Source organism: Lynx rufus, unplaced genomic scaffold (assembly GCF_022079265.1).
Source record: "Lynx rufus isolate CCGP_SWC_20201006 ecotype Redwood Valley unplaced genomic scaffold, mLynRuf1.p SCAF_1, whole genome shotgun sequence".
NCBI classification, from domain to species: Eukaryota; Metazoa; Chordata; class Mammalia; order Carnivora; family Felidae; genus Lynx; species Lynx rufus.
Genome location: NW_025814823.1, coordinates 82,576,292 through 82,599,312, shown reverse-complemented (window position 1 = coordinate 82,599,312; position 23,021 = coordinate 82,576,292). Strand labels below are relative to the sequence as shown.

The 23,021-nt window shown below is 56.3% G+C and overlaps 1 protein-coding gene across 3 annotated transcripts in view; it reads right to left on the bottom strand.

Annotated features, from left to right (window-relative positions):
* The window catches only part of TFDP1 (transcription factor Dp-1), a 40,133-nt gene that overhangs the window by 8,042 nt on the left and 9,070 nt on the right, over positions 1-23,021 (bottom strand). For all 3 annotated transcript variants that reach the window (XM_047082091.1, XM_047082083.1, XM_047082099.1), the window contains 4 exons: positions 12,836-12,902; positions 4,438-4,544; positions 1,592-1,713; positions 274-439 (listed from right to left, as the gene is read on the bottom strand). In XM_047082091.1, the coding sequence (XP_046938047.1) occupies positions 274-439; positions 1,592-1,713; positions 4,438-4,544; positions 12,836-12,902 (462 nt within the window). The remainder of the gene's footprint in view (positions 1-273; positions 440-1,591; positions 1,714-4,437; positions 4,545-12,835; positions 12,903-23,021) is intronic.

The following is a 23,021-nucleotide window of genomic DNA, read 5'->3' as shown; positions in this document are numbered from 1 at the left end:
CACTCAAGATGGTACGCAGCAACCCGCCAGCGGTGGTGAGTCACTCACTCCTCGCGTCCCCACGGAATGTGAAGGGAGAGTCAGAGCCCGCGCACGACTGGATCTGGGGCGAGAGGGCCCCGCACCCCAGGTAGGTCAGGAACACTCTTCAGTGTGGTTCTCTGACTCGTGTGTGTGTGTGTGTGTGTGTGTGTGTGTGTCTCAAATTGCTTCAGAAAACACCAGCGGGCGCCATGAGACACCAGGCCTCCCCGCCACGCAGCGCACACTCACAGATTCATTCGGTAGGATGTGGTTGTCGGCGGCACTGAACTCGGCAACCAGCTCGTCGGCCACCTCGTTGTAGGACGTGGTCCCCTTCCTCTGCACCTTCTCACAGACTTTCATGGAGAAGTGTCGCAGGCCCTTCCCGTTCTTCTCCCCTTTCCGGTGCCGCTTCCTTCAAAACACAGAGGAATGGCAGCGCCCTCAGCACCCTCAGCATCCGCGTCGCAGCAACGCGCTCACCCACAGGCCCGGCAAGCGGGGCGAGGCCGAGCCCCCACGCGCACACCCAGGGACCTGGCTCATCTGCAGACTGCTGCGCACGGTGATGGGGCCGAGGCTCCCTCCTCTAAGGGCCAGGCCTCACACATGCGTCGGCCCCCGGGACGGGCGGACGCCGGATGTGCACAGACGCACTGACACCGCTGCTTAAGAGCACATCAACTGACACAGGGATGGTGGGCGTTTCACTGCAAATTTAAGAATTCTGGGGGAGGATGTGAGCTTTCAGCCACCGACACTGAAGGCTGGAGGGCACTTCAGACTGGGGGGAACCCAGCATCTCAACTTAAGTCACCACAGCAAGGAAAGGGTGGCTCTGAGTTTCTCAATGGATGATTCAGGGAATGATGGTTTTTGCTTTAGGACCAATACAGACATAATTCCAAAAGTCTTTGTTTTTAAGGAAAGTCACAGAGCTGACCTTCGAGTACAATCGTTTTCTCACTGGCTGCCTTTACTGGAGGAAAGGGTCAAAGTGACAGTGTGGTGGGACCATCCAATGGGGTGTCACCCGTGGAACAGCCGAGTTACAGCGTTGCAGCGGGTGAGGCTGCTTTGAGATCCGTGCTCCCTAGATGCTACTTTGCGGTGCAGACAATGGAAAAAGCGTCAAAGTTACTGCAGCGTGGAGAAGCCAGCTTCCTCCTCTTCTTCCACCAAGAGCTCCCCCGAACCATGGGGGCAGGGGTGACTCCCCACCCTTTACAGTGTGGACCCCCGAACCGTGGGGGCAGGGGCAACTCCCCACCCTTTACAGTGTGGCCCCCCCAAACCATGGAGCAGGGGCAACTCCCACCCTTTATAGTGTGGACCCCCGAACCATGGGGGCAGGGGTGACTCCCCACCCTTTACAGTGTGGACCCCCGAACCGCGGGGCAGGGGCGACTCCCCACCCTTTACAGTGTGGCCCCCCCCCGAACCGTGGGGGCGCTCCCCTGCAGCCAGACTTCTCCTTTTTGAGGAAAAGCGTGCCCTGACTTTGGCTGTGGCGGCTGGCCCGCGTGGCCCAGAGAGCTGGGGGTACAAGTCTAGGCAATGTGCTCACCCGGCAGACCAAGGTGAGGGGTCTGAAGGCTGGTTCTGTGAGACAAAGTGAGTGTTAGGGGTGTGTGGGCTTCCTACCACGATAGTGTTGGGCGCTGCAGGTCTCTGAGGCGTACCAATTACCTACAGTCAAAAGAGACAATTCAGAGCACAATCAGAAATCTCCCACACGTGACCCTACCATTCTTACTCCCCATCATCTCCAGCCACTGCTGAGTCTCTCGAGCCACGAAGATTGGGGAGAACATGGTGTGTGAGCAACACCCAACGGCTGATGCTGTAGCCACGGGCGCCATTATCTCACTTGGGTTCTGAACCGTTGCTTCCCTCAGCCACCTCAGGCGTCCTCCCCGTCCAAAAAGAGCAGCAGAAAACGCCCCACCCGAGGAGGCCGTGCTTAATGGTGGTTGACGTGGTTAACAGTGGGGCATGCCACGCAAGCCTCAGGGAACGCCCCCCATTCCACTTGCCCTAGTTTACTTTCCCCGTCCTTTTCATGACATGGACAAGGGTGAAATTCTGTCTTCCAGGCGTGAAGTCAGGCCAAAACGCAAACAGAAAAACTCTCAGAACAGAGGGGTCACAGGGCAGGGCTTGCAGTGCCCCACCAGCCCATCCACGTGTGGGAGCCTCATCCCGGCGGCGGCTTGTGGGGGCCCCGGCACCCCAAATAGTGCAGGGCAGGGAGGAGGGAGGCAATTAGCACTGGGAGCAAGTGTGATCCACCCTGCACGCAGGGCAGCTGAGTCTGAGCGCCCCACGCCATCTCCGCACCAAAGGAAGGGGAAGCCTGGTTTGTCTTTGACAAGGACTTAGAATTTGGCCCCATCCATTAATACGCAAATATTCACATGGGGGACACAGTCATTGCTGCATAGAGCCCAGTAAATATGTCCGTTTTCCAGGATCATGTACGAGACTCCACCCACACCAAGAGCGGTCAGAACAGTACCTCCCAGTTTCTGCACAGACAAGAGCTTAGCGACACGAGGACACTGTCAAACGAGTCAAGGTCAGGCACCAGGTGCTGGGGCACCAGGTGCCAGGGCAGACCTTTGTGGGGACAGGTGCAGCCTTAGGGACTCACCAGGCCCACCGTTCAAGCCAGGGGGATGCTTCCTGCACCCCTTCTTAGCGGGATGAATGTGCTGTGGCCATGGGACAGGTCTCCTGTCAGAGCTAAAGACTCATCAACCATAGAAAGAAAAATGCTCAACTCAATTTCCTTCTATTTTAATTCTCATTTCCAATAATCAAAGTTTCATCACAGTGCTTTCCAAACTGGGGACCACCCTTGTTCGAAAGCCATGAAATCAAATAAGCAAGCTTTCTGAAAAAAGAGGACAAGACAGAACAAATCCCCAGACAGGAGATGTGCCTTGTGAACCTTCTGTTTCTGTTAAATGAATGCGTGTGTTCACGGGGCCCTAGGTCACTGTGGAGAACGTGCTTTAGCCATGGCTCAGGGTAGACAGTTTGGGAAACACGGACACCTGTCACTCATGGCTATTACTGGACACATTTTACAAGGACTTGGTTCATTACGCTCTCAGGAGAGCAGATTTAGGACACCAGAGCCCACATGGACAGGCAGGAGAGTCACAAGAGGGCTCCTGACATCTGGCCTGGGCCCCGCAGCCGGGACCCTCGCCCTTTCCCCTCCCTCAGCTGGACCTCTCGGTGCATCTATTCTACAATGAGAACACAGCAGATGCGCTGAGCTGCTCACTGTGAGCATGGCCTCACTGGGGGAAAAGGAAACTGTCCTTGCTCTGCCCCGCTCGTCTTAACCACTCTCCCGGAAGCCGTGCCCATGGCACTGCCTCAGGCGGGGCCGGGGCAGAGCCCCTCGAGAGCCTGAGCACATTCACATCACATGAAGACAAAGCCTGGGCTCTCGGGTCACAATGTGCCAACCCTTTCACCATCAACCCGCTGGCAGATGAAGGTTGAGGGACGCCTTACAGCGTGTGAGCTGTAGCTCCGAGCACTGGATCTACCAAGGAGGAGTTACCATCATTAGCTCCACCTGGAAACAGCCTGACCCAGACTGGGACTTAACTCCCAGACTGACCAAGGGTGAGGCACCGTTAGAAAAATCCTCGTTAACTCTCCTCCATACTATGCACCCTGGCCATGAAAGCAGAACTGATCCTATAATTAAGAAGGTTTCACAAGCTGAAGCTGCTAGAATACATAACACCTAAAAATAAAATGAGTTACAGAATAAAACATAGAGTAGAATATTTAACTTATATCAGAAAGACATTTATTAAAAGGGTGCGATGAGCCAAAAATGGTCTAGGACTTCGACATACTATTGCTTTGAAAAACCCACAGCAACTCTGCTAGAAAAGCAGTCACGCTTCACTGACAGGGTAAGTGACAGGGCACGTCCTCAGCTGCAGGGGACGCTCACCCAGAAGCAGGCACTCAGGAGGGCAGCGAACATCCTGCTCTTCATGCTGCTCACGCCCAGGGTTGGGGCTGCTTCAGTGTGACCAGAGCCCCGTGAGCAAGGGCCAAGTCCCATAGGGGATCAATCCGTGGGAGGCACCCAGCATGGTCCCCAGAGCAGGGACACACCTGTCCTGGCACCTGACGGCCCACAGAGCCCCGAAACCACTGGGGGCTCCACAAGGACACCACCCTCATTTCCCAAGCAAGGGAGTGATGTACCCTCTGAGCTTGTGGGGCAGACGCAGGGCCTGAGCCAGGAAAGCAACACACTCCGCAGGTACATGCTCCTGAAGCGTGAGGCAGGTGGCCATCCCAGCGCTGTGGGCACTTGAGAGGGAGCGCATCTCCGTCCAGAACCCGCCAGCCCGCCAGCCCAGGGCCCCTTACCACTTGCTGTGCAATGTTGACATTGGACTGTCCGAACGTTTTTGGCAGGAGCTGCTTCCCCAGCGTGCTCACCGTGGAGGGGTGGACGGCGACCAAGGACACCACGCCTACAACACAAGGAGGTAACAGGTGAGGGCCCTTCTGGATTAAGGCTGCAGGGGACAGCTTCAGGATGATGATGCTTCCAATCAGATTCTTACCTTCCCTACTTTTATCATTTCCCATCTGTGGGTCAATTGCAGATCCCGCTACTAAGTTGAACCCTTGTCCGTGTGGACGTGACCACCAGGCCCTCCTGGGTGCTCTCATGTCCCTGGGATGGGGCTCAGCCCCAGGCACATCACCAACCTGCCCTGAGCCCTAGGGGGCTGCCTGCTGACCTACAGAATGTTCCAGGGGGACTAGAGAGCCTGGGAGAGCAGCTCTGAAAGCCTACAATTCTGCGACAATTATAGTGTTCAAATTAGAAGCCACTATGTTCCAGCATTTCACTATATGTTTGCAAAACTAGTTTAGAAATCTAACATTCTTTTTCCTGGAGCAGTAGAGTCAAGTGTCTGTTTCTAGGAAGAAAAATGCCCCATGAGGATGCTGCTGCCTCTCTGAAGACACAGTCAGTCTCCTCACAAAGGAGGGGGAGGGTACATGAGGAGACAAATCCCCTCCTTCAACAGGTGTTTGCAAAGAGTTCTGTGTGCCTGCTCTGTCCTCGGTGCTGAAGACACAACAGAGAATAAAAATGGTAAAACATTTCATTTTACATATTAAATAAGAAAATCAAATAAAGCAGAAATATAAAAACTCAAAATGTAAAAAATAAAGCCCTGTGGTGCTGGCATCGAAGGCAGAGAGAACATGAACAGGAAGCAGTGGCCCTAAAGGAGCCCCGGGGCCGGGGGGAGGGGAGGGTGGTTGAGAGTAGGGTGAATGCGGTCCTTACAGACAAGGGACTGAGTGTGCCAGGGGAAGAGCCGCCCGGACCCCAGTCCCTGCCACACGGGGAGAGGAGAGCTCTGCGCTGGTCATGCCCCACACCCCTGGTCCCTGAAGCAGAACTCCCTCCTGTGGCCACCGAGGGCAGGTCTCGCACAAGGCAGACTCAGATGGCGTTTCTTCATTTCACGGGCTCTGCCTCATGACAGCCTCCAAATAACAGTAAGACACAGTCTTCAATCCAGCCTGGTCTAAGTTTCATTTTTGAACCTTTTACAGTCCACACACTTTAAAGAATAGACTCCAGGGGCGCCCGGGGGGCTCAGTCGGTTCAGCGTCTGACCTTAGCCCAGGTGATAACCTCACGGCCCGTGGGTTCGAGCCCCGTTGTCGGGCTCTGTGCTGACAGCTCGGAGCCTGGAGCTGCTTTGGATTTTGTCTCCCTCTCTCTCTGCCCCTACCCAGCTCATGCTTGCTCACTCGCTCGCTCTCAAAAATAAACATTAAAAAAAAAAGAACAGACTTCAGATTTCAATACACAATGAATCTTACTGCCACATACAAACACTGAATAATTTCTCTTGATAACCTAAGTCATCAAGACATTCGTCCATCAAACCAACTGACTGAATGTTAGCGTTTTCACCAACACCAGCAGATATTTGTTTTCTGTAAATGTTTGTTTGCTTCAAGTTTTATTTTTCTCTAAACACAGAGACCTGTATCTTAACAAAAGCAAACATTATTTTAAATGTTTATTTTTGAGAGACAGAACATGAGCAGCGAAGGAGCAGAGAGAGAGGTAGGGGGGACAGAGGATCCAAAGCAGGCTCTGAACTGTTAGCACAGAGCCCAACACGGGGCTCGAATTCACAAGCCGTGAGATCATGAACTGAGCCGAAGTCAGACGCTCAACCGAATGAGCCACCCAGGCACCCCCAAAAGCAAATTTTTAATGATTGTTTTAGATATACAAAAGACGGTTTAAAAGACAAAAATAAAGTTATTCTGTTTTGCACAGAGAGATTTAAAACACAAACGTGTTAGTCATTTCAAAGTCACACATGAGATTATTATCAGGTAATTAACAGGTTTTTAGGAATACTGAATTGATTCGTAAAACGATAAACTTGGGTTTTTTTTCCTTTATTTTACAAATGATCCAGTCAACATCAGCAGCCCCAGCAGCTGTTAAGATATTAAAATAAAGTAAAATAAACGAGGTCAGAACATGGCCACATCTGGGCCAGAGCCGCGGGTGCGGCCACAGAGGACAACACTGAGCGCTCAGAACCACAGGAACGTCCACCTACAAAACCATGTGCTCACCCGCCAGGGCAACGGCAGAGCTGATAGGCAGAGTGGATCGGGGCCAGGCCCCCTCTGGTTCTCACCAGGGTCTCCCTGTTCTCTGAGACACTCTTCAGCACTAAGAACTACCACACAATCTTTCTCCAGTATGACCTAGAATTAACTACTTTCCTTTTATCCTATTTGCTCAAGAGGCTGAAACAGCAAAGCTCACCGTCCGGTCCAGAGACCCGCCCCAGCTGCGCCCCCACCTGGCCCCGCCTGCAAACATCAGGGCTTAATGGGTGTGCTCTGTCCATTTTTCGTACTTTTCCATGCACATCCATAAATCCAAGAAAGCAGAAGTATTGCTCGTGTGGGCCTTTGAAACCCAGAAAATTATCTACATCTCACATAACTTTGCTCACACTGTCGCTGAGACTTGTCCACAGAAAGGTCTAGTTGATTCCTTGAATCTGTGCCGTTCCGTTACAGTACGTTGATTATACAAATACACAAATGTTCCTACTGAGACACCGCAGGTAACATCGGGCCGTCTGGCCTCCTCCTGCCGCTGGCGTGCCCTCACGCAGGTGTGCCAAGAGGACCATCTGTGCTATGGGCTTCCACATGGCACCTCCACAGGGCCGTTCTGCACACACCACACACGCGCCCCGCACACACATGCACGACACACACGTGTGCACACACCACACATATGCACCACACACGCACCGCACACACGTGTACGCACATGCATGCACACACCACACATGTGCACAGCACATACACACGCACATATGCATGACACACATGTGTACACAAACCACAGTGCACCGCACACACATGCACGACACACGTGTGCGCACACCACACATGTGCACCACACATGCATGCACACACCGTACACGTGCACCACATGCACGACACGTGTGAGCACACATGTACACACCACACATATGCACAGCACACATACCACACATGCATGACACACGCGTGCACATCACACCACATGTGTGCAAGGCACACACACGTACGCACACCACACACATGCATGCCACGCGCACACACCACATGTGCACATCACACACCATGCACCACACACGTGTGCACCCAGGCAGCCTGTGTCCCCCTCTCCAGGGTTCCTACCAACTGCTGACTCAGGGAAGACACGTCACTTTTTAACAATCTCAAGGATGTGATTCATTTTTAGTTTAATCTGACCAAAGATATCAGAATGCTTAACACACTTTGCTGACAAAGACCACCACACTTCAACCTACTTACACTCCCGTTTACAAGACGGGCTAACCTGTAACACAGCCTAGAGTTTACTCACTAGAAGCACAACTACTTTAGCTGTATGTTCTCTTTAGTGCCTTTTGTTAAAGGAACTAGGTGACAAAATATTTTATTTTTTTTTAATGTTTATTTATTTTTGAGAGACCGAGACAGAGCGCGAGCAGGGGAGGGGCAGAGAGGGAGGGAGACACAGAATCCAAACAGGCTCCAGGCTCTGAGCTGTCAGCAGAGAGCCCGACGTGGGGCCTGAACCCATGAACTGCGAGATCGTGACCTGAGCCAAAGTCGGACGCTTTACCCACTGAGCCCCTCCCCCGGCGCCCCTGAAATATTTTCAACTATAGCATCACGAAACAGAGAATTCCTCTCTTGGCGACAAAAGGAGTTAGAACATATGTGGTCTGAGCTATTATAACCCTGAACAGGAAAAGGATTCTAGAAGTATTCCATAAGCATATTCTTACAATTAGCAATCACAATTCATTAATACCTATGGGCTTTAAGACAGATTATGAAATCATAAGGTTTAATGTCTTCTTGAAAATAATTTCAACCATTTCTAAGTTCTAAGAACCTAGTATTTTAAGAGTTGCTCTCTTGCCCGCCACGCTAGAAATACCGCAAGCGCTAAGACAGCGGCCCCCGCACAGCCCTGCCCCTGCACAGCAGGCGCCAGAATGGCCCTGCGGCCCAAGGAGGGAGGCAGGCTCCGCAGGGGCACCTCCTGGTGGGTGGGAGCCGAGGTGCCCAGCATCTCAGGGCCTCGACCACACCCAGACCGCTCCTCTGGGAGCGCATCTCCTCTGCAGACCGGTCTTCCGGGCCAGCCCAGCAGCAGGGTTTGGCGTGTGAAACATGTGATCACTTTGTGCTCCAGATGTCGTCTGGGTTCAAACGATGGTGCCTCTGCTCTGCGCTCCCCGAGAGGGGCCAGGCCGCTTCCCCCGCAACAGCCGTGTGTGCAGGTGCACGCACATCTGTGAGGGTGCCGTTCCCGCGTCTCTGGGATGATCCCACAACGCCAAGCTGTCAGCCACCTGTCACTGGTGTTCATCTCTCCTGCCTGGGAGCCCGTCCTCAGGGGAAGGGCAACTCTGAAGCAGAAGGAAAATGGCAGACGTCACAGGACACGTCCTGTCACCAGTCAGACCCAGCCACATCCCGCGACCTTCTGCGGGAGCTGCCTCCTGCACCAGGCGCTTGGGGTGCACAGCCCTTCAGGGAAAACAGTCAGCAAGCATCAGAGCACTCCATCAAGGTGCCAGGCGACAAAAGGCAGCACCGGAAACTACCAGAAATGGCCCGGCTGCAGATGAGCAAAGTCACACAGCCACAGGGAGGATCAGTGCGTGCAGATACCACACACACACGCACACGACGTGTCAGGACACACGCTTAAGCACACGTTTACATCGTGAGCCGTTTCTGCAGCGAGCGTGCACGACATGTACGCAGCGGCCGGAGGAGAGGAAGAGGCCGCACACAGGCCGTGGCTCTGGACTGGTTCTGTGTGGAGGGCGGGCAAGCAGCGGGCACATCGGGAGGGCGTGGGCACATACGTGCCGGGGCCCACGGCCTGAACCCTGGGGCAGCAGCCGCACGGCTGGAAGAGGAGGCTCCAGCAGGAACAGTGGCAACAAAATGTTGCCAGCAAAGCACCTGGCCAGACCCCTACCAGCAGGGCAGGCCCAGGAGCAAGGGGGCCCACACCCACCAGGCCACCAGAACCTGAAATGCCAGCAAAGGAGGCGCCACTATAGCTATGCGGCGCCAGGCGCCCACGTGTTTGGTGCGGCCACGCACACACACCTCATGCCCTGGCTCCCACTCCAGAGCGCCTGCCCCAAACACAGGAACAAATGTGCACGTGAAGGCTCACACAGCATCAAAGCCGTCGGCGAAGCCCTGGGAGCAACCCAACGGCTGTCACAGCAAACAACGTAGCCTTTGTTGTCTTGGACCGCATTGGGGCCTCTGGCCTTCAGGGCCCGTGGGCACAGGAGGCTGTGACTTCAGCACACCTTCTGGGGAAAACAGCTCTTTGAATCTTGCAGGCGTGACAACCGACTTGATGTGAGCACCAAGGCGCTTGTCCCCAGCTATCCGATCACAGACCAGCCGCAAGCCGCCATTAGGTAGGGGAGACCACCCTCCAGAGCCCCCTAACCAGGCAAAGACTTTCAGAGCAAATCCTCAGGTCTCCTCCACGAGGAAGGAGTGGCCGCCTCCAACCCCACTTCTTGCCTGTGTCCGGCCTGCCGGCCCCCTTGTCACAGGGACCGATCCCACAACAACGAACCTCCCTCCCACTCACCACACGTCTCCCGTAGGCTCTGCCTCTGGAGAAGTCTGCAGACACTGGCACCTGGAAATGGGCCACAGGCAGCAGCCAGAGGAGCAGAAGAGGCAGGTGAAGAAGCACGGGCAGCTCTGGAGGCTGAGACAGGAGCAGAGTCAAGGCCAGGACCCAGGGAATGGGAATGCGCAAGACCCCAGTGTGAGGGGGCATCACAGCCAGAGCTTAGGCAGGAGCAGGCACGGGGAGCCTCACCTCAGGAAGGGTTCACTGGCCCCAGCCGAGGGCAGCAGGGTCACTGGGGCTCCCAAACTCTCAGCAGGTGGAGCTAGGAGCAGCTGGGAGGCAGCCCTGTAGGCGTGGCACATGCGGACAGGAAGCGGGACGGGCCCCTGCCCCCTCATGGCCCAGCCTCCACCAGGTCTGGCCATGGCCTTCCTTTTGACTCCCCATCCCTACCCCCAGCGAGAACCAACTCCTGCCCTTCACGGTCCCTCCAGAGAGACAGGCTCTTGGGAACACACTGAGGCCACATTCCCGGACTCTTGGACAAGCCTGTGCCAGGGGTCTGGGCCTCACTCAGCATAACCCTGGCTGAGTCTCCGCCAAGCGCTCCTCGGGAAGCGCCCACAATGAAAGCGGGGTCAGACAACACAGTCTGACACCCATGGGCTCCCCAACTTCACGAACACCACTGCATAACCCAGAGTGAGCAGGTCCAGTCAGTACCACACCACCCAAAATTAGCATCGGAGCTCCTGAGCCAGAAGCAAAGGTGGCCGTGCGTGGAACAGTCCCCACGGGTGAGCACAGCAGTTGGGCAGCCTGGTCCTACTCCCTTTGTGGCCGAAACAGCACCGGACTGCCTGTCCAACAGACAAACGGCTCCGTTTACGAAAAAGCACTTCTCTGGAAGGAGCGGGAGCCTGGCAGCGCTCAGCCTGCGTTCATAGGGTCAGAGCAGGGAGCACATTGCAGAGATGTGGCCGTGGGCCTCCTCATACCCAGAACATGCCAGAGGCGCAGGGGCAGGAGGCTGAGTGCCTGGGAGGCTGTGCTGGTCCCAGCAGAGGCGGGAGCAGAGGCAGGAGCCAGGAGCCTCGAACTACAGCAGTCCTAGCTGTGAGCGGAGCCAGGGACACGGCGGGCCAGACCACACCCAAGAACACGCAAAATCCTTGAACAGTGCAGGGAACTGGCACCAGGATATTCTAGAGACTCAAGAAGCTGTTGTCTTCTCATCTCTCCAATGCAACCCCCATAAGGGCTCAAGCACAGATCAGGCAGCCCCTGATCACGGGAGGGGCCTGTGGGACCGTCCAAACAATAAAGGGACTCAAAACAAACACCAGAACGAAAGGCTTCCACTGTTTCCAGGGGAGCAGAGATCACAGTGTTTTCACTACTATTTCTGCTTAGTCACTTTTACTAAAGACGTCACGCCTGTAAATCCTAAAATTCTAAGTGTCCAATTAGTTAGACTGAAGCACCTCGCTCAAGCAACCTGTAAACGGTAAAAGCCATTGAACTAAAACCATCTGCAAACACTGAGTCCCTCAGCGGGGCCCTGTCCTTGGACAGGAAGGGAAAGAGGATGGGATCTACAGAAAAGCAGGACGCTGCCTACGACCTTCCAAACACAGAAACCCGGAGAGCACACATGGGCCCACAGCCCATCCAGGGGACGGTGGCCAGCGTGACGAGGGAGACCCACTGAGCCAGGAGAGGAGAGCCTCCATGAGCATCAGAAGGGGCCATCCTGATGCAAAAGAGGGAGCAGGGCCTGAGCCCACCACCCTAACCACATGGGCCAGGCCCACTGGGCCCCACGGGGAAGGACACAGCTGGACTCCTGTCCCACTCGCCAGCAACAGATGGATGGGAAGGGGCTGGGACATTCCCCCAAAGCTACAGCAGGAGCCAAGAGGTCACCGGTCAGGGCCTCAGCCTGGTGGAGGCTGAGTGGAGGTGGCAGCGGTAATCCAGCCACTCTGAGCTCAGGACGCCACAGGTGGCCGGGTGTCACGCATCAACTTGGAAGGTACACGCCCTCTGGTCCAGCACTTCCACACCTAGTCTATCCTGGGAAATAGCCAGTGCGCTCATACACGTGGGCAGATGTTCATCACGGTAACACCAGGAGGGAGACCGTGGGACCCCAGAGCAGGGGCCAGTGGCCTGGACCTGTCCACCTCCATGTCCGGCCCTGAATCCCAACGAGCCACCGAACATACACACGTGGCTTCCTGATGGGGAAGACACGAACCCGGACGCACGTGAGGGAGGCACCACCAGCCTTGGGCTGCCGCCCGGGTCCAGAGCAGACACCTGGAGGCTCATGGCACCCGTGAGGCAGAGGAAAGCACATGACCTGCGTTCTCCACGTCCCCGAATTTCTGCAAACAGCGTGAGCCCACCACTGACAGGTGCCTGCAGGCTGTCGGCGGCCCCAGGCAGGAGCCCTCCCAAAGCAGGGGCCCCACACTTGACAGGGGCTTTCGTCCCACAGAAATTCACGAGTACACCAACCCTAACACTCTCATCCACAGAATTGTATTTGGAAAAGAGGCGCCTTACCTTTTCCAGGACTAAGGTTCTGGTCTATGAAGACCTTGAGTTCCCCGTTGGCTTCAATTAGACCGGCCTGCAGAGAGCAACAAGGACAGTAAATAGGGGGTCTAAGAGCGACAAATCTACAGTTCGTAACAAGCCGGGCTGTGTGAGGGAGGTGTAAAATACGGCATGAAAGAGACAGAATGGTCAGGAGCCCATGCAGGGAACTTCGAAGCTTAACCCTTGTGACGTTAATGAGATACAGCTTTTGTGCATTAAGTCAACACACACATTTAAGGGGCAGTGCCTGCGGCTAGTGGAGGCGCACCTCGGGTGAGCATAAAATTCATCTGACCACCTGTCGTGAGAGCAGATGGGCGATCCAACCTGAGAACAGGGCTTCCTCAGAGCCCCGGACGCGGCAGCTCTGCCGGAAATCGGGGGATGCACCTCTGTGTACAGGAGTGTGGGCCGGGGCCAGGCAGCATACGAAGTCCACCCGGCACCCCCATGTCCTGAGCAGGGTGACCACGCACAGGGCCCACTGACCACGCAGCTCACTGGGGCACCAGGCAAGTGACATCACTCCCCAAGGTGTGCAAACGCACCTGAGCCGCTACAGGGAGCCATGTCTGGGACTGACCCCTGACACGCGTCCTGCGTCCGCTTTCCCTGGGTTTTCATGGGAAGAATCAGGGCTCACATGAGCTCATCACGGGCACTGCACACCATCGGCGTCTGGACGCCCGCACCCGAGTCTGTCCTCACCAAACATCGAAGATGTGCCTGCTGCACACCAAACCAGGGCAAGACAGTCTTGATACACTGAGCCTCACCAGACACCAGCCCTGCCACACGCACACTCACACCAGTGCACACCATCCGCACGTGGTCACTCACACATACACATGCATGCACACACGTCCTACACCCATACGTGTGCACACATGTGCATAAACACACACACACACACGTGTACACAAGCCACATCGCAGGTCAACCAATCCTGGCAGACAAGCCTCCTCTGCCTCCTGCCCAGGCCTCTGACCACCAGCGACCCGGGCAGTGGGATTCCTGGCCCAGCGGGAGCACCGGCTGAGGACGCCCCGGTGTTCAGGGACTCACGCCTGTGTGTACACAGCCATCTCACACACATCCACACGAGCCACGCACTCACAGACGCTCACATGTCTGTGCGGTGTGCCTGGACTTTCCTCACAGGTGTGTAAACGCAGGCCAGGCCGCACGTGAAGGGATACAAGTGCACTTTCCAGCATCGTCCTGTCTGTCCAGGAACCCAGGGCATCTGCGGCCCCTTCCCACCCCAGAAGGAGCCTCAGGTTGGCAGCACGTACGGGCAGCAACAAGCTGGACTGCAGACAGGCAAGGCTCGCCTGAGCCTGGCACGGGAAAAGCCGCATGTCAGGCCCTGCGGTGTTGCAAGGATGGGTTCCCTCTCTCCACATGGTGCACAGAGAACACACCAAATGCACCCAAAATGCACAAATCCACACACGGAACCCGAGACGGAAGTCAGGCCCGTGCCAACACCACATGGGCCACGTTTCCTGGACTCTCCAAAACTCCACCTTCCCACAGAAGCGGAGGGAGCCAAGCACATGCCCACAAGGATGGCAGCAGATTGAGGCCGGGCTGGGCTAGAGGACTGCTGGCCAGGAGCTGCCAGACTCAACGGCACAACTTTCTGGGCCAGGAAGCCTGCACCAGGCTGGTCCCAGCAAACAGGCTCAGGGTGCCCCAGAGACACGGGACACCAGCTGCCACAGAATTGAGGACACGGCCATGGCAGGAGAGCGCCTCAGGGCCCCCATACACCTGTCAGACGGCCCCAGGCTCCCAGCACATCATTGGTGCTGCCGGCTCCTTGATCCCACAGACAGCGGCCCTGGGCTCCATGTCCACTGTCCTGTACCAGAGTGGACGGGTGGCTGGACGCCTGAGCTGGCAGCCATGGAGCCCCAAGATCACACAGGGCCTGTCACTGCCCTCATGGGTCTGCCTGGGTGGGACCCAGCGTTGCCCAACCTGGGGCCACTGCCTGTGCTGCTCCAGCTCGGCGGTCACGGGCCACTCATGGGAAACCCCCTCCCGCAGAGGGAGCACTCATAGTCCACACATCAGCGGCACAGCCCCAGCAACCCCTCACAATGTGGAAGGAAGGGAACCAGGCCAGGAAGCCCCCAGTCACTCTGGAGGAGGTCTAGTCCAACTCAAGTGATCAGACTAGCCCATCCTCTCCAGAGCCAAAGGGCTTCGTCCTCCCTGGCCACACACAACCCACCATGGCCACCGGATGAGTGGCCTGGGCGGCGAGCAGGTCAGCCCAGCCCTTTCCGGATAAGTCTGGAAACAGATGAAGAGGCCAGTCCCTTCTTGCCGGTCTCAGGGTCACAATCCAAAGCTGGGGAGTCACTGGAGAACACAGAGAGCAGAAGACAGAGGCAGACAGCCGGCTGACACAGAAGAGAGGCTGGAGCGAGCCACAGGTGCACCCAGCGGCATCACGTCTGCTCCCGGACACCCTCCCAGCCACGGGGAGGACGCTGATGGAAGTTCCGCATACTCGTGCTCTGTAAGGCCTCGTTTCTGTCGCTCAAAAGAACCTCATGTAGAAAGGGGGCTGGAGTCTTCAATAGGCTCCTCCTACCCACCACCCATGCAGCCCCAGTCTAGCCCCGTGGGAGTCCCACAATGCGTGGCGGCCCAGCACCAAGGGGCTGCAACGTCCGGAGCAGGCTGCCCGGCAGTGCTTGCCACCCCCCTCCCCATGACACCACCTGGGAGCCTGAGGGCACCACCTCTGACAGGACCGTCTTCCCATACCCACCCTGTTCCCAAGCCTGGTTTCCAGTTCGGAGCGTAAACCTGAGGGCAGTAACTGTGACATAGGAAGAAGCCAGCTGGCAGCTGGCAGCTCGTTGACGCCCACTGTCCGTATGCGGGACCGTGACTAGGTACCCCACAGCAAGTCTCACGGGCACAGGAATTCTATCTCGCAACACAACGTGTGTCGGAATCACAGGTGGAGCAAGCTCGGTTTTCACGAAGGAAATTAGAAAGCTGGGGCTGGGAAGTCAGGCTTTGGAGAGAGTGGGGGCCTGCCTTCCTGCCATCCTCTCCTCCTCAGGGGCTGCCGGACACACTGCCACCCGGCCACGCCCAAATTCCAAAACACGGAAACCATTCGGGAGGATAAAGGGTTACTGTCGCTTTAACCCCTGAACTCTGAGGTCATTGTTCTGCAGTGAGAGAGTGGTGACCGATTTTTCTCTAGAACATAAAAAGTCCTTCTTTTCATCTGGGAAGCCACTGAATGTATTTTTGAAGCATACTTTAACAGCTGCATGCAGATTTGGCCCAAATTTCCTGGAGCCACATGACCGACTGCCAATGACCAAAGACAATCGGTCAGGACCAAAATGACGCATCTAGGGTTCCTGACCTCGAAGGCCGACAGCAGCGCTCCATAAGTCCGCCTGGAAGGAGCTAGAGCTCTGGAGGCATGCAGGCAAGGCAGCTGCGGAAAAGCGGCCACCCGGCCAGCAGAGGCCTGGCAGCCAGCGATACCAGAGCAGGACAGACTCTCGAGGTCAACCAGCTTCCACATACGACTGACCTAAACCGGTTCCAGAGCTGGTTTATCCTGCCCTACTGTGCAGACACAGTGCACGACACAGCCCCCAAATCAAGCCTGAGTCCAGGCCACACCCAGCTCGTCCCCCCAACTGTGCTCTCTGTAAACGTGATGGAACTCGTTTCAGAGCCTGATGACCAACTCAGAGAGACACACTTGTCTGGTCCAGCTGCGTGTGTCCACCTCGTCTGAGGCGCAGGGGCCAGCATGGCACTGGGCGGCACTGGGCAGAAGCACGTGGACAACATGGAGTTCAGGAGAGAAGCAGGTCTGTCTGAACCACACAAACTTATTCAGGGGCGTATAGGAAGGTCACTGGCGCTGTCACCCATAACCCCATCCACCCCCGGGGTCCCAGCCTCAGCCCTCCCACAATGGAGCTTTTCTAAAACACCACCCTTCGTGGGTGTGAACCCCAAAGGACACTGAACACCCTAAGGAGACGTCTCTGGATGACAGTGACAAGCAGCACAGCAGGGGATTACTGCCCCAGGTGCTGCCCTGCCTTGTGGCCAGTGCTACAACACCTGGCCCACCAGCATCCATCCGCGGCCATGCCCACTCAAAGCTCTGCTCCCTCCCCTCCCAGATGCCAGCCCTAGGCCCTTGTGGGACCCCAGGCAAGTCCCCACAACCCGCATGAGGAGAGGAGTGCCAGCCCACCTCACTCGCAGCCTCGCAACGGGCAAACCTTTAAACACCTGCAGCCGGTGACCCATCATCTCCGTCTGCCTGGGACCACGGGGTTCTGGGAAGCCCCTGGGGCACAGGACTGCCAGGGCTCAAGGCAGGACACCCTAGGCCAGCTGCAAGGTGGCCCTCGTGACTCAGCAACACCTCCAAGGAGCCATCCACCGGTGCTGGTGTATGAGCCTGACAGGTGCAGACCAGGCACACGGTCCACTCTGTGCATGAAGTGAGACCCCCGTCTGAGTACGAGCTTAAAGCGAGCTCAAATCACACAGGACGGAGTCTGTCAACACTGACATTTGTGTTAAATTTGCAGTGCACCCTGGAAATGGTCCCCTGTGATGGAGTTTGCTCTTTCCCACTTTGTAATCTTACACTTGCTTCTTGTCTGCGTGGGCTCAAGAGCCCGTGGCCCCAAGAGCCTGTGGCCCTGTGAAGAGGGACAGGCCCCGAGGCTGGGCACACGCAGCAGGCCTGAGCACATGGACCACGCCGAGGTGCTCACCTCCTTCCCTTGGAGCCCAGGGACCCCCGGGGCGCCCTGCTCCTGGCTCCTGCAGTTCTTTAGGGAGGACAGTCCGAGGCCACACAGCACAGAACCGCCGGGAGCACAGGGAAACATTAACGTGTTCGTTACAGCCTCCTTGCGATTTTCTAACACCATCCCATCCTCAGGGGCTTCACAGTCAACACCACAGGACCTTAGTTTACAACCACAAACTGGGACCCAGGAAAACATTACCACACCACCCACGCCCCTTCCCTCTTGTGCCTGGGGCGAAGCCCGCAGGGACGCCGGGACCAGCACCGGAACCAGGCTGCTGGGATGCTGTAAACGGTATTCCTGTACTGCACGTAGTTTTAAGTTAAGTGCACAGAACTCCTTCCCTTGCACGCTCTTTATACTTAAGATGCAAACCTCCCTCCAGGAAGAAACACCAAGACGCTGAACGAATGAACATGTAAACCAACAGCGAAGGCACTCATTTGTCACAACTAACCTGAGTTTTTCTTACAACACTCGTTACTCAGCTTTTTGGGTTTGTACTTAAGGTAAGTAAACCCAGTTACTGTGTATTTTCCAACGTTGGATACAATGATCCACTCAAAGCAGTAAAACTCAGCTGCTACACAGGAAGCTGAGCCAATTAGACGTGGACGCTGAAACACCAACTAGGTTCTTTACTTACCAAACCAAAGTAGTAATGACCACATTCCAGCTTCACACATGCCACCCATTTCTGCCCTGCGTCCCTCACAAGCTGCAGAGGGTGTGGCCGGGACCCCCCACTCCTGCTGCACACCCTGACACCCTGATCCCCCTCCTTCTCTCTCTAGAACACCCTCCCCAAGACCCCTCTGGTCACCGCAGGATACAGTGCGGACCCCTCGGCAGGACAGACACCCAGGGCCGAGGGCCCGCCCACAACCTTTGAGGGGCTCATCAGAGGCACTGCCCCGGCCACTCAGGGCAGGGGGGAGGGTGGGCCAGCCGCTGGGAGACCACCACCACTCTGGTGGCTGCCTACTTTCTATACAAGTCCTACCTTGCCGCCCCCATGGGCCCACTAGAACAGAAACGCCAGTGAGGGCAGGACACGTGCCTGGAAAGAAAACCAGAGCCACGTCCAGACCGAAGCAGCTCCCGGCCCGGGGACAGCTGAAGAGTGCCCAGTGGCACCAAAGCAGCCACAGTCAGTACCAAACAAAGGGCAAGCCTGTGCTCCAATGAAACTGTACCTACACGGAGAGGCAGTGGGCCAGCAATTCCGCCGATTCAGACAGACACAAAAATCAGCAAGACAAGGCCGGGAAAGGGCAAAGGGCAGGGGCCTCAGGCAGCAGAGGAAGGACCCAGAGACCCAGGAAAGCAACCACAGGCCCGGCTCCCTAACAACAGTTACACAAAACAGCAGCATGTGTGATCAGCCAGGCACCTGGGGGGAGTCCAAAGGAACCTTTGTTCGCGCCTCGGCAACCCTCCTGACCTTTCCCATCACAGCGGCCCCTTCTGAGTCCCCACACGCACCGGGAGCCGGCGTCCTGACCGCAGCAGCACATCTGGGCCTGCGGGGGCACCAAGTGCATCGTGGCTGCTGGCTGGCACCTGCCTCGAGCAGGCGAGACGAAGGGATGGGAAGAACGGTGAGGCCCAGCTCTTCCGTGCCCGCAGGGACCCGGTATAACCACTCGAGGCGGAGCCCTTGCACAGCAGCCATACAAACAGCACCTACCTGGGAGGCAACCCCGACCACCCACCACGGAAGCACACAGGGCCTCGCCGAGGGGCACAGTGCACCGGCACCCACCAGAAGACATCAGCGCTGCAAGCATACCGTGTAACAGAGCGCTCATCAATACCGTGAGCTGCAAGGGTGATCTAAGGTAGGAGCGGAGTCCAGACATACTTTGAAGGCCTGGCCCCTCACCCCACCCTGTGGCTCCTGCAGAGACCCTCCCTCGACTCCAGAGCAAACGGACGCCAGGCCCCGGGGCCCCAAGCACCGCCACAAGGACACAGCCTGTGGGCACGCCCAGCACAGTAGGTGAGGGGGCACTTCACGGCCCCACCCAATCCCCTCCCCCTGAGGCATGGCCTGCCCTGGTGACCGGATCTGCACAGGCCACGTCTGGTCTCAGGAGCCGGAGGCTGGGGTCTGGCTGGCTCGTCTCTCTCCCTGTGTGTACATGGACCTCGCTCCAGCCCCTCCCTCCCGCGCTCTGGCAATGGAAGCTACCTGGCAGAGGGCCCACGAGGCCAGAGCTGGGGGCAATCTCCGGCCAACAGCCCAGAAGTGAACAAAGCCCACCAAGGACCAGGTGAGTGAGTGGACATGGTCCTGCCACAGGGACCTGGGGGTACGTGTTGGTGTGTGACACTCTCAGGTCCTGGGCTGCGAGCCAGCACAGCTGCAGCCAAACTCGCAAGCCACGGAAGCCGTGGGTAACAAAACCACGGTCCCAGGCCACTGTTCTGGGCAGCCCGTGATGACACCGAGTGGGGCACTTTCCCGCCTTACCCACCCGCCACAGAGAGGGCACCACGGTGACACCACAAAGCCATCGGAGGTGGCATGTTACACAAACGTGTCTCAGGTAGAGCTACGGTTCGTCACATAAAAACCAGTTCCAAGTAGCCGCGCGGACAAGAGAACCAGGTAGAAACGATCTAAGAAGGAGCACTGGATCCGGCAGTGGAAGAACAGGGCTTCGAATGGCGCCTCTGCCTCCACCTGACCCACAGGCCGACACCAGGGCACCAGCGCTCCCAGCAGGGAGGGTGCTGCCGAGCCGCAACATCACCCACACCGTGACACTGCTGTGAGGGCCCACCAGCCAGCACAGTGGTCGCAGTTCTGCTGTGAAGGCAGGTTCCAGAAACAACCTAAAAGCCCATATCAGCAGGCCTACATAAACAAGGGCACATCCAACCCACCAGCTCTACACTGACACAAACCTTCCGAATTCCAGCTGCTAGCTCTCTGACGATACTAACAAATGATTATTCGCTATTTGGGGCATTTTAGAGAGTTCTCATCTTTCAGAGATAACACTAGAATAGTGAATGACAGGACAACATGTTTGTAACCAGCTTCACAACCACCCAGCGGGCGGACAAGTGTGCACAGCCAGCCAGCCAGCCGTCACTCAGGACAGTGACAGGGTGCAAGGCGTCACCACCACATCCTCTCTGCCTGCACTTGCATTCGTCTCAAATGTCCCACCAAAGTGTCTTCAGAGGGACACCTGGGCGCTCAGTCCATTAAGCATCCAACTCTTGATTTCGACTCAGGTCGTGATCCCAGGGTCGTGGGATTGGGCCTCCACGCCGAGCGTGGAGTCTGCTTAAGATTCTCTCTCCCCTCTGCTCCTCCCCAACTCGTGCGGCAAGTGCATCCTCCCTCTCCCTCCCTCCCTCTCCCTCCCTCTCCCTCCTTCCTCTCTCAAAAAAAAAAAGTGTCTTTGTAATGATCTATGTTTACAGTTACCAGTGTGTTTAGGGCCAAGTTGTGGAGTAAACGAGCGGAGAACAGTGTGGGAGTCCTTTTACATAAAGCTGTGTGACAGATGTGCACGTTCAAACACAGGTACCTAGAGAGTCAACTCCAAAATCACCAGCAGATTCGTAGTAGAATCACCTGGACTATGATTTTCAACAACTGTCAGCTTTCTAACATTTGAATTTTTTTTTTAATTTATTAATTTTTTGAGAGAGAGCAAGGGAAGAGCAGAGAGAGAGACAGACAGACAGAATCCCAAGCAGGCTCCACACTGTCAGTGCAGAGCCCGATGTGAGGCTCAAACTCATGATCTGTGAGATCGTGACCTGAGCCAAAATCAGGAGTCAGACAATCAAGTGACTGAGCCAGCCACACACCCCTGACATTTGAATTCTTAATGAAAGACTGTGTTCTGTAAGTGGATATGCATAAGGCTGCTGTCATGTTCTAAACAAAGGACACAGAACCGCAGGACAATGAGATCTAGACATGACAAGGGATAGGTAAGGACACAGGCTAGGCCACACGTCTGAGGTCAGGACCCCGAGGGGCAACCACAGAAAAGAAACCAAGACGGCAGCAGGAGCGAATGGAGAAGAGGTCCACATCCACAGACTGGACAGGACAGGACACAAGGTCACAGAGCGCTGGCCCTGAGCCACAGGCAGGGCAGTGGCAGCTGGAGAGCAGAGAGCACATCTGCGGAGGAAACGCACACTCACACCAAGAGTGCACACTCCAGGGAGCAGCCACAGGAGACGCACATCCTCAGGAGAGAGTCCACCAGTGAGGGGTGATGCAGGAGGCAGGAGTCAAATTTGCAACTTCCAATAGGTAGGGGGGAGGGGGGCGAGTGGGTATGGCAGATGGAGCAGTACTGCCACCAGGATCTGAAATTTAGGTGAGAACTTGGCTTTCTCTGTCAGGGGCCACGACCCCGCGAGTGACACACAAGTTACAGCTGTCCTTGCTGCCCCGCCCCCTCCCAGGTGGGCCTCTCCCGCACTCTCGTTACCTGCACTCCAGGATGTCTCTCCCAGTGCAGAAATGCCCGCACTCTCTGGCTCCCGTGAGCACCACCAGAGATGCTGGCAGAAATCAGCATCCCGTCCACCTCTGCCTGACCCCACCACCGCTCCAAACCGGAATGTCAACTGAGTGCAGAATCGTGGCACTACCACCCAGCCCACTGCTGGGTTTCTCCCTGAATCATCTCCCTCGCTCCCCGCGGTCACAGCCCTTCCTAGACAGACGCAGCGGGAACCACAACATCGGCTTTCTTCCGTATCTGCACTCTACACTTCACCCTCTGCCTTTTTGCCAGAGAAACGTCAAATTTATTCTTGGGCACACACAAACAAATGCGAGATTGCCTGGAAGACAATGTAACATGACTCCAACACAATTTTTAAATATTTGCCTCCACCTGCTTTCTGGTGTTTCTACAGCAGGTCTACGCTGAGGTAGCTCTGGGTGGTGCGTACTGCATTTTCACACCTGCTGAGTGGTGGCGGGAGACCGTTCTGGGCCTGACGGGGACACTAATAGCAGGCTGGGATGTGATTTATCAGTAAGTTATTGCCCAGGAGAACAGGATTCTGCCTTCTGTATAATAGCAAAGTCTGACCCAACTAGATGGCCACACCAAGAGCTTTTCTCCTTAACCAAAGTCCCTGCTATTTAACTCCCCCACACCCACCCTCCGGACGGCCGTGTCCCAGCCTCAGCCCCGTGAAGGGGGAGCCCCCGGAGTCGGGGACTCATCCACCCAGGACCAATTTCTGCTGCCCACCTCCCACTCCACTTGTCCAAACCGTGGTCGGGGCAAGCTGGAGGAGGCAGGGAGCCGTCAGCAGAGAGATGG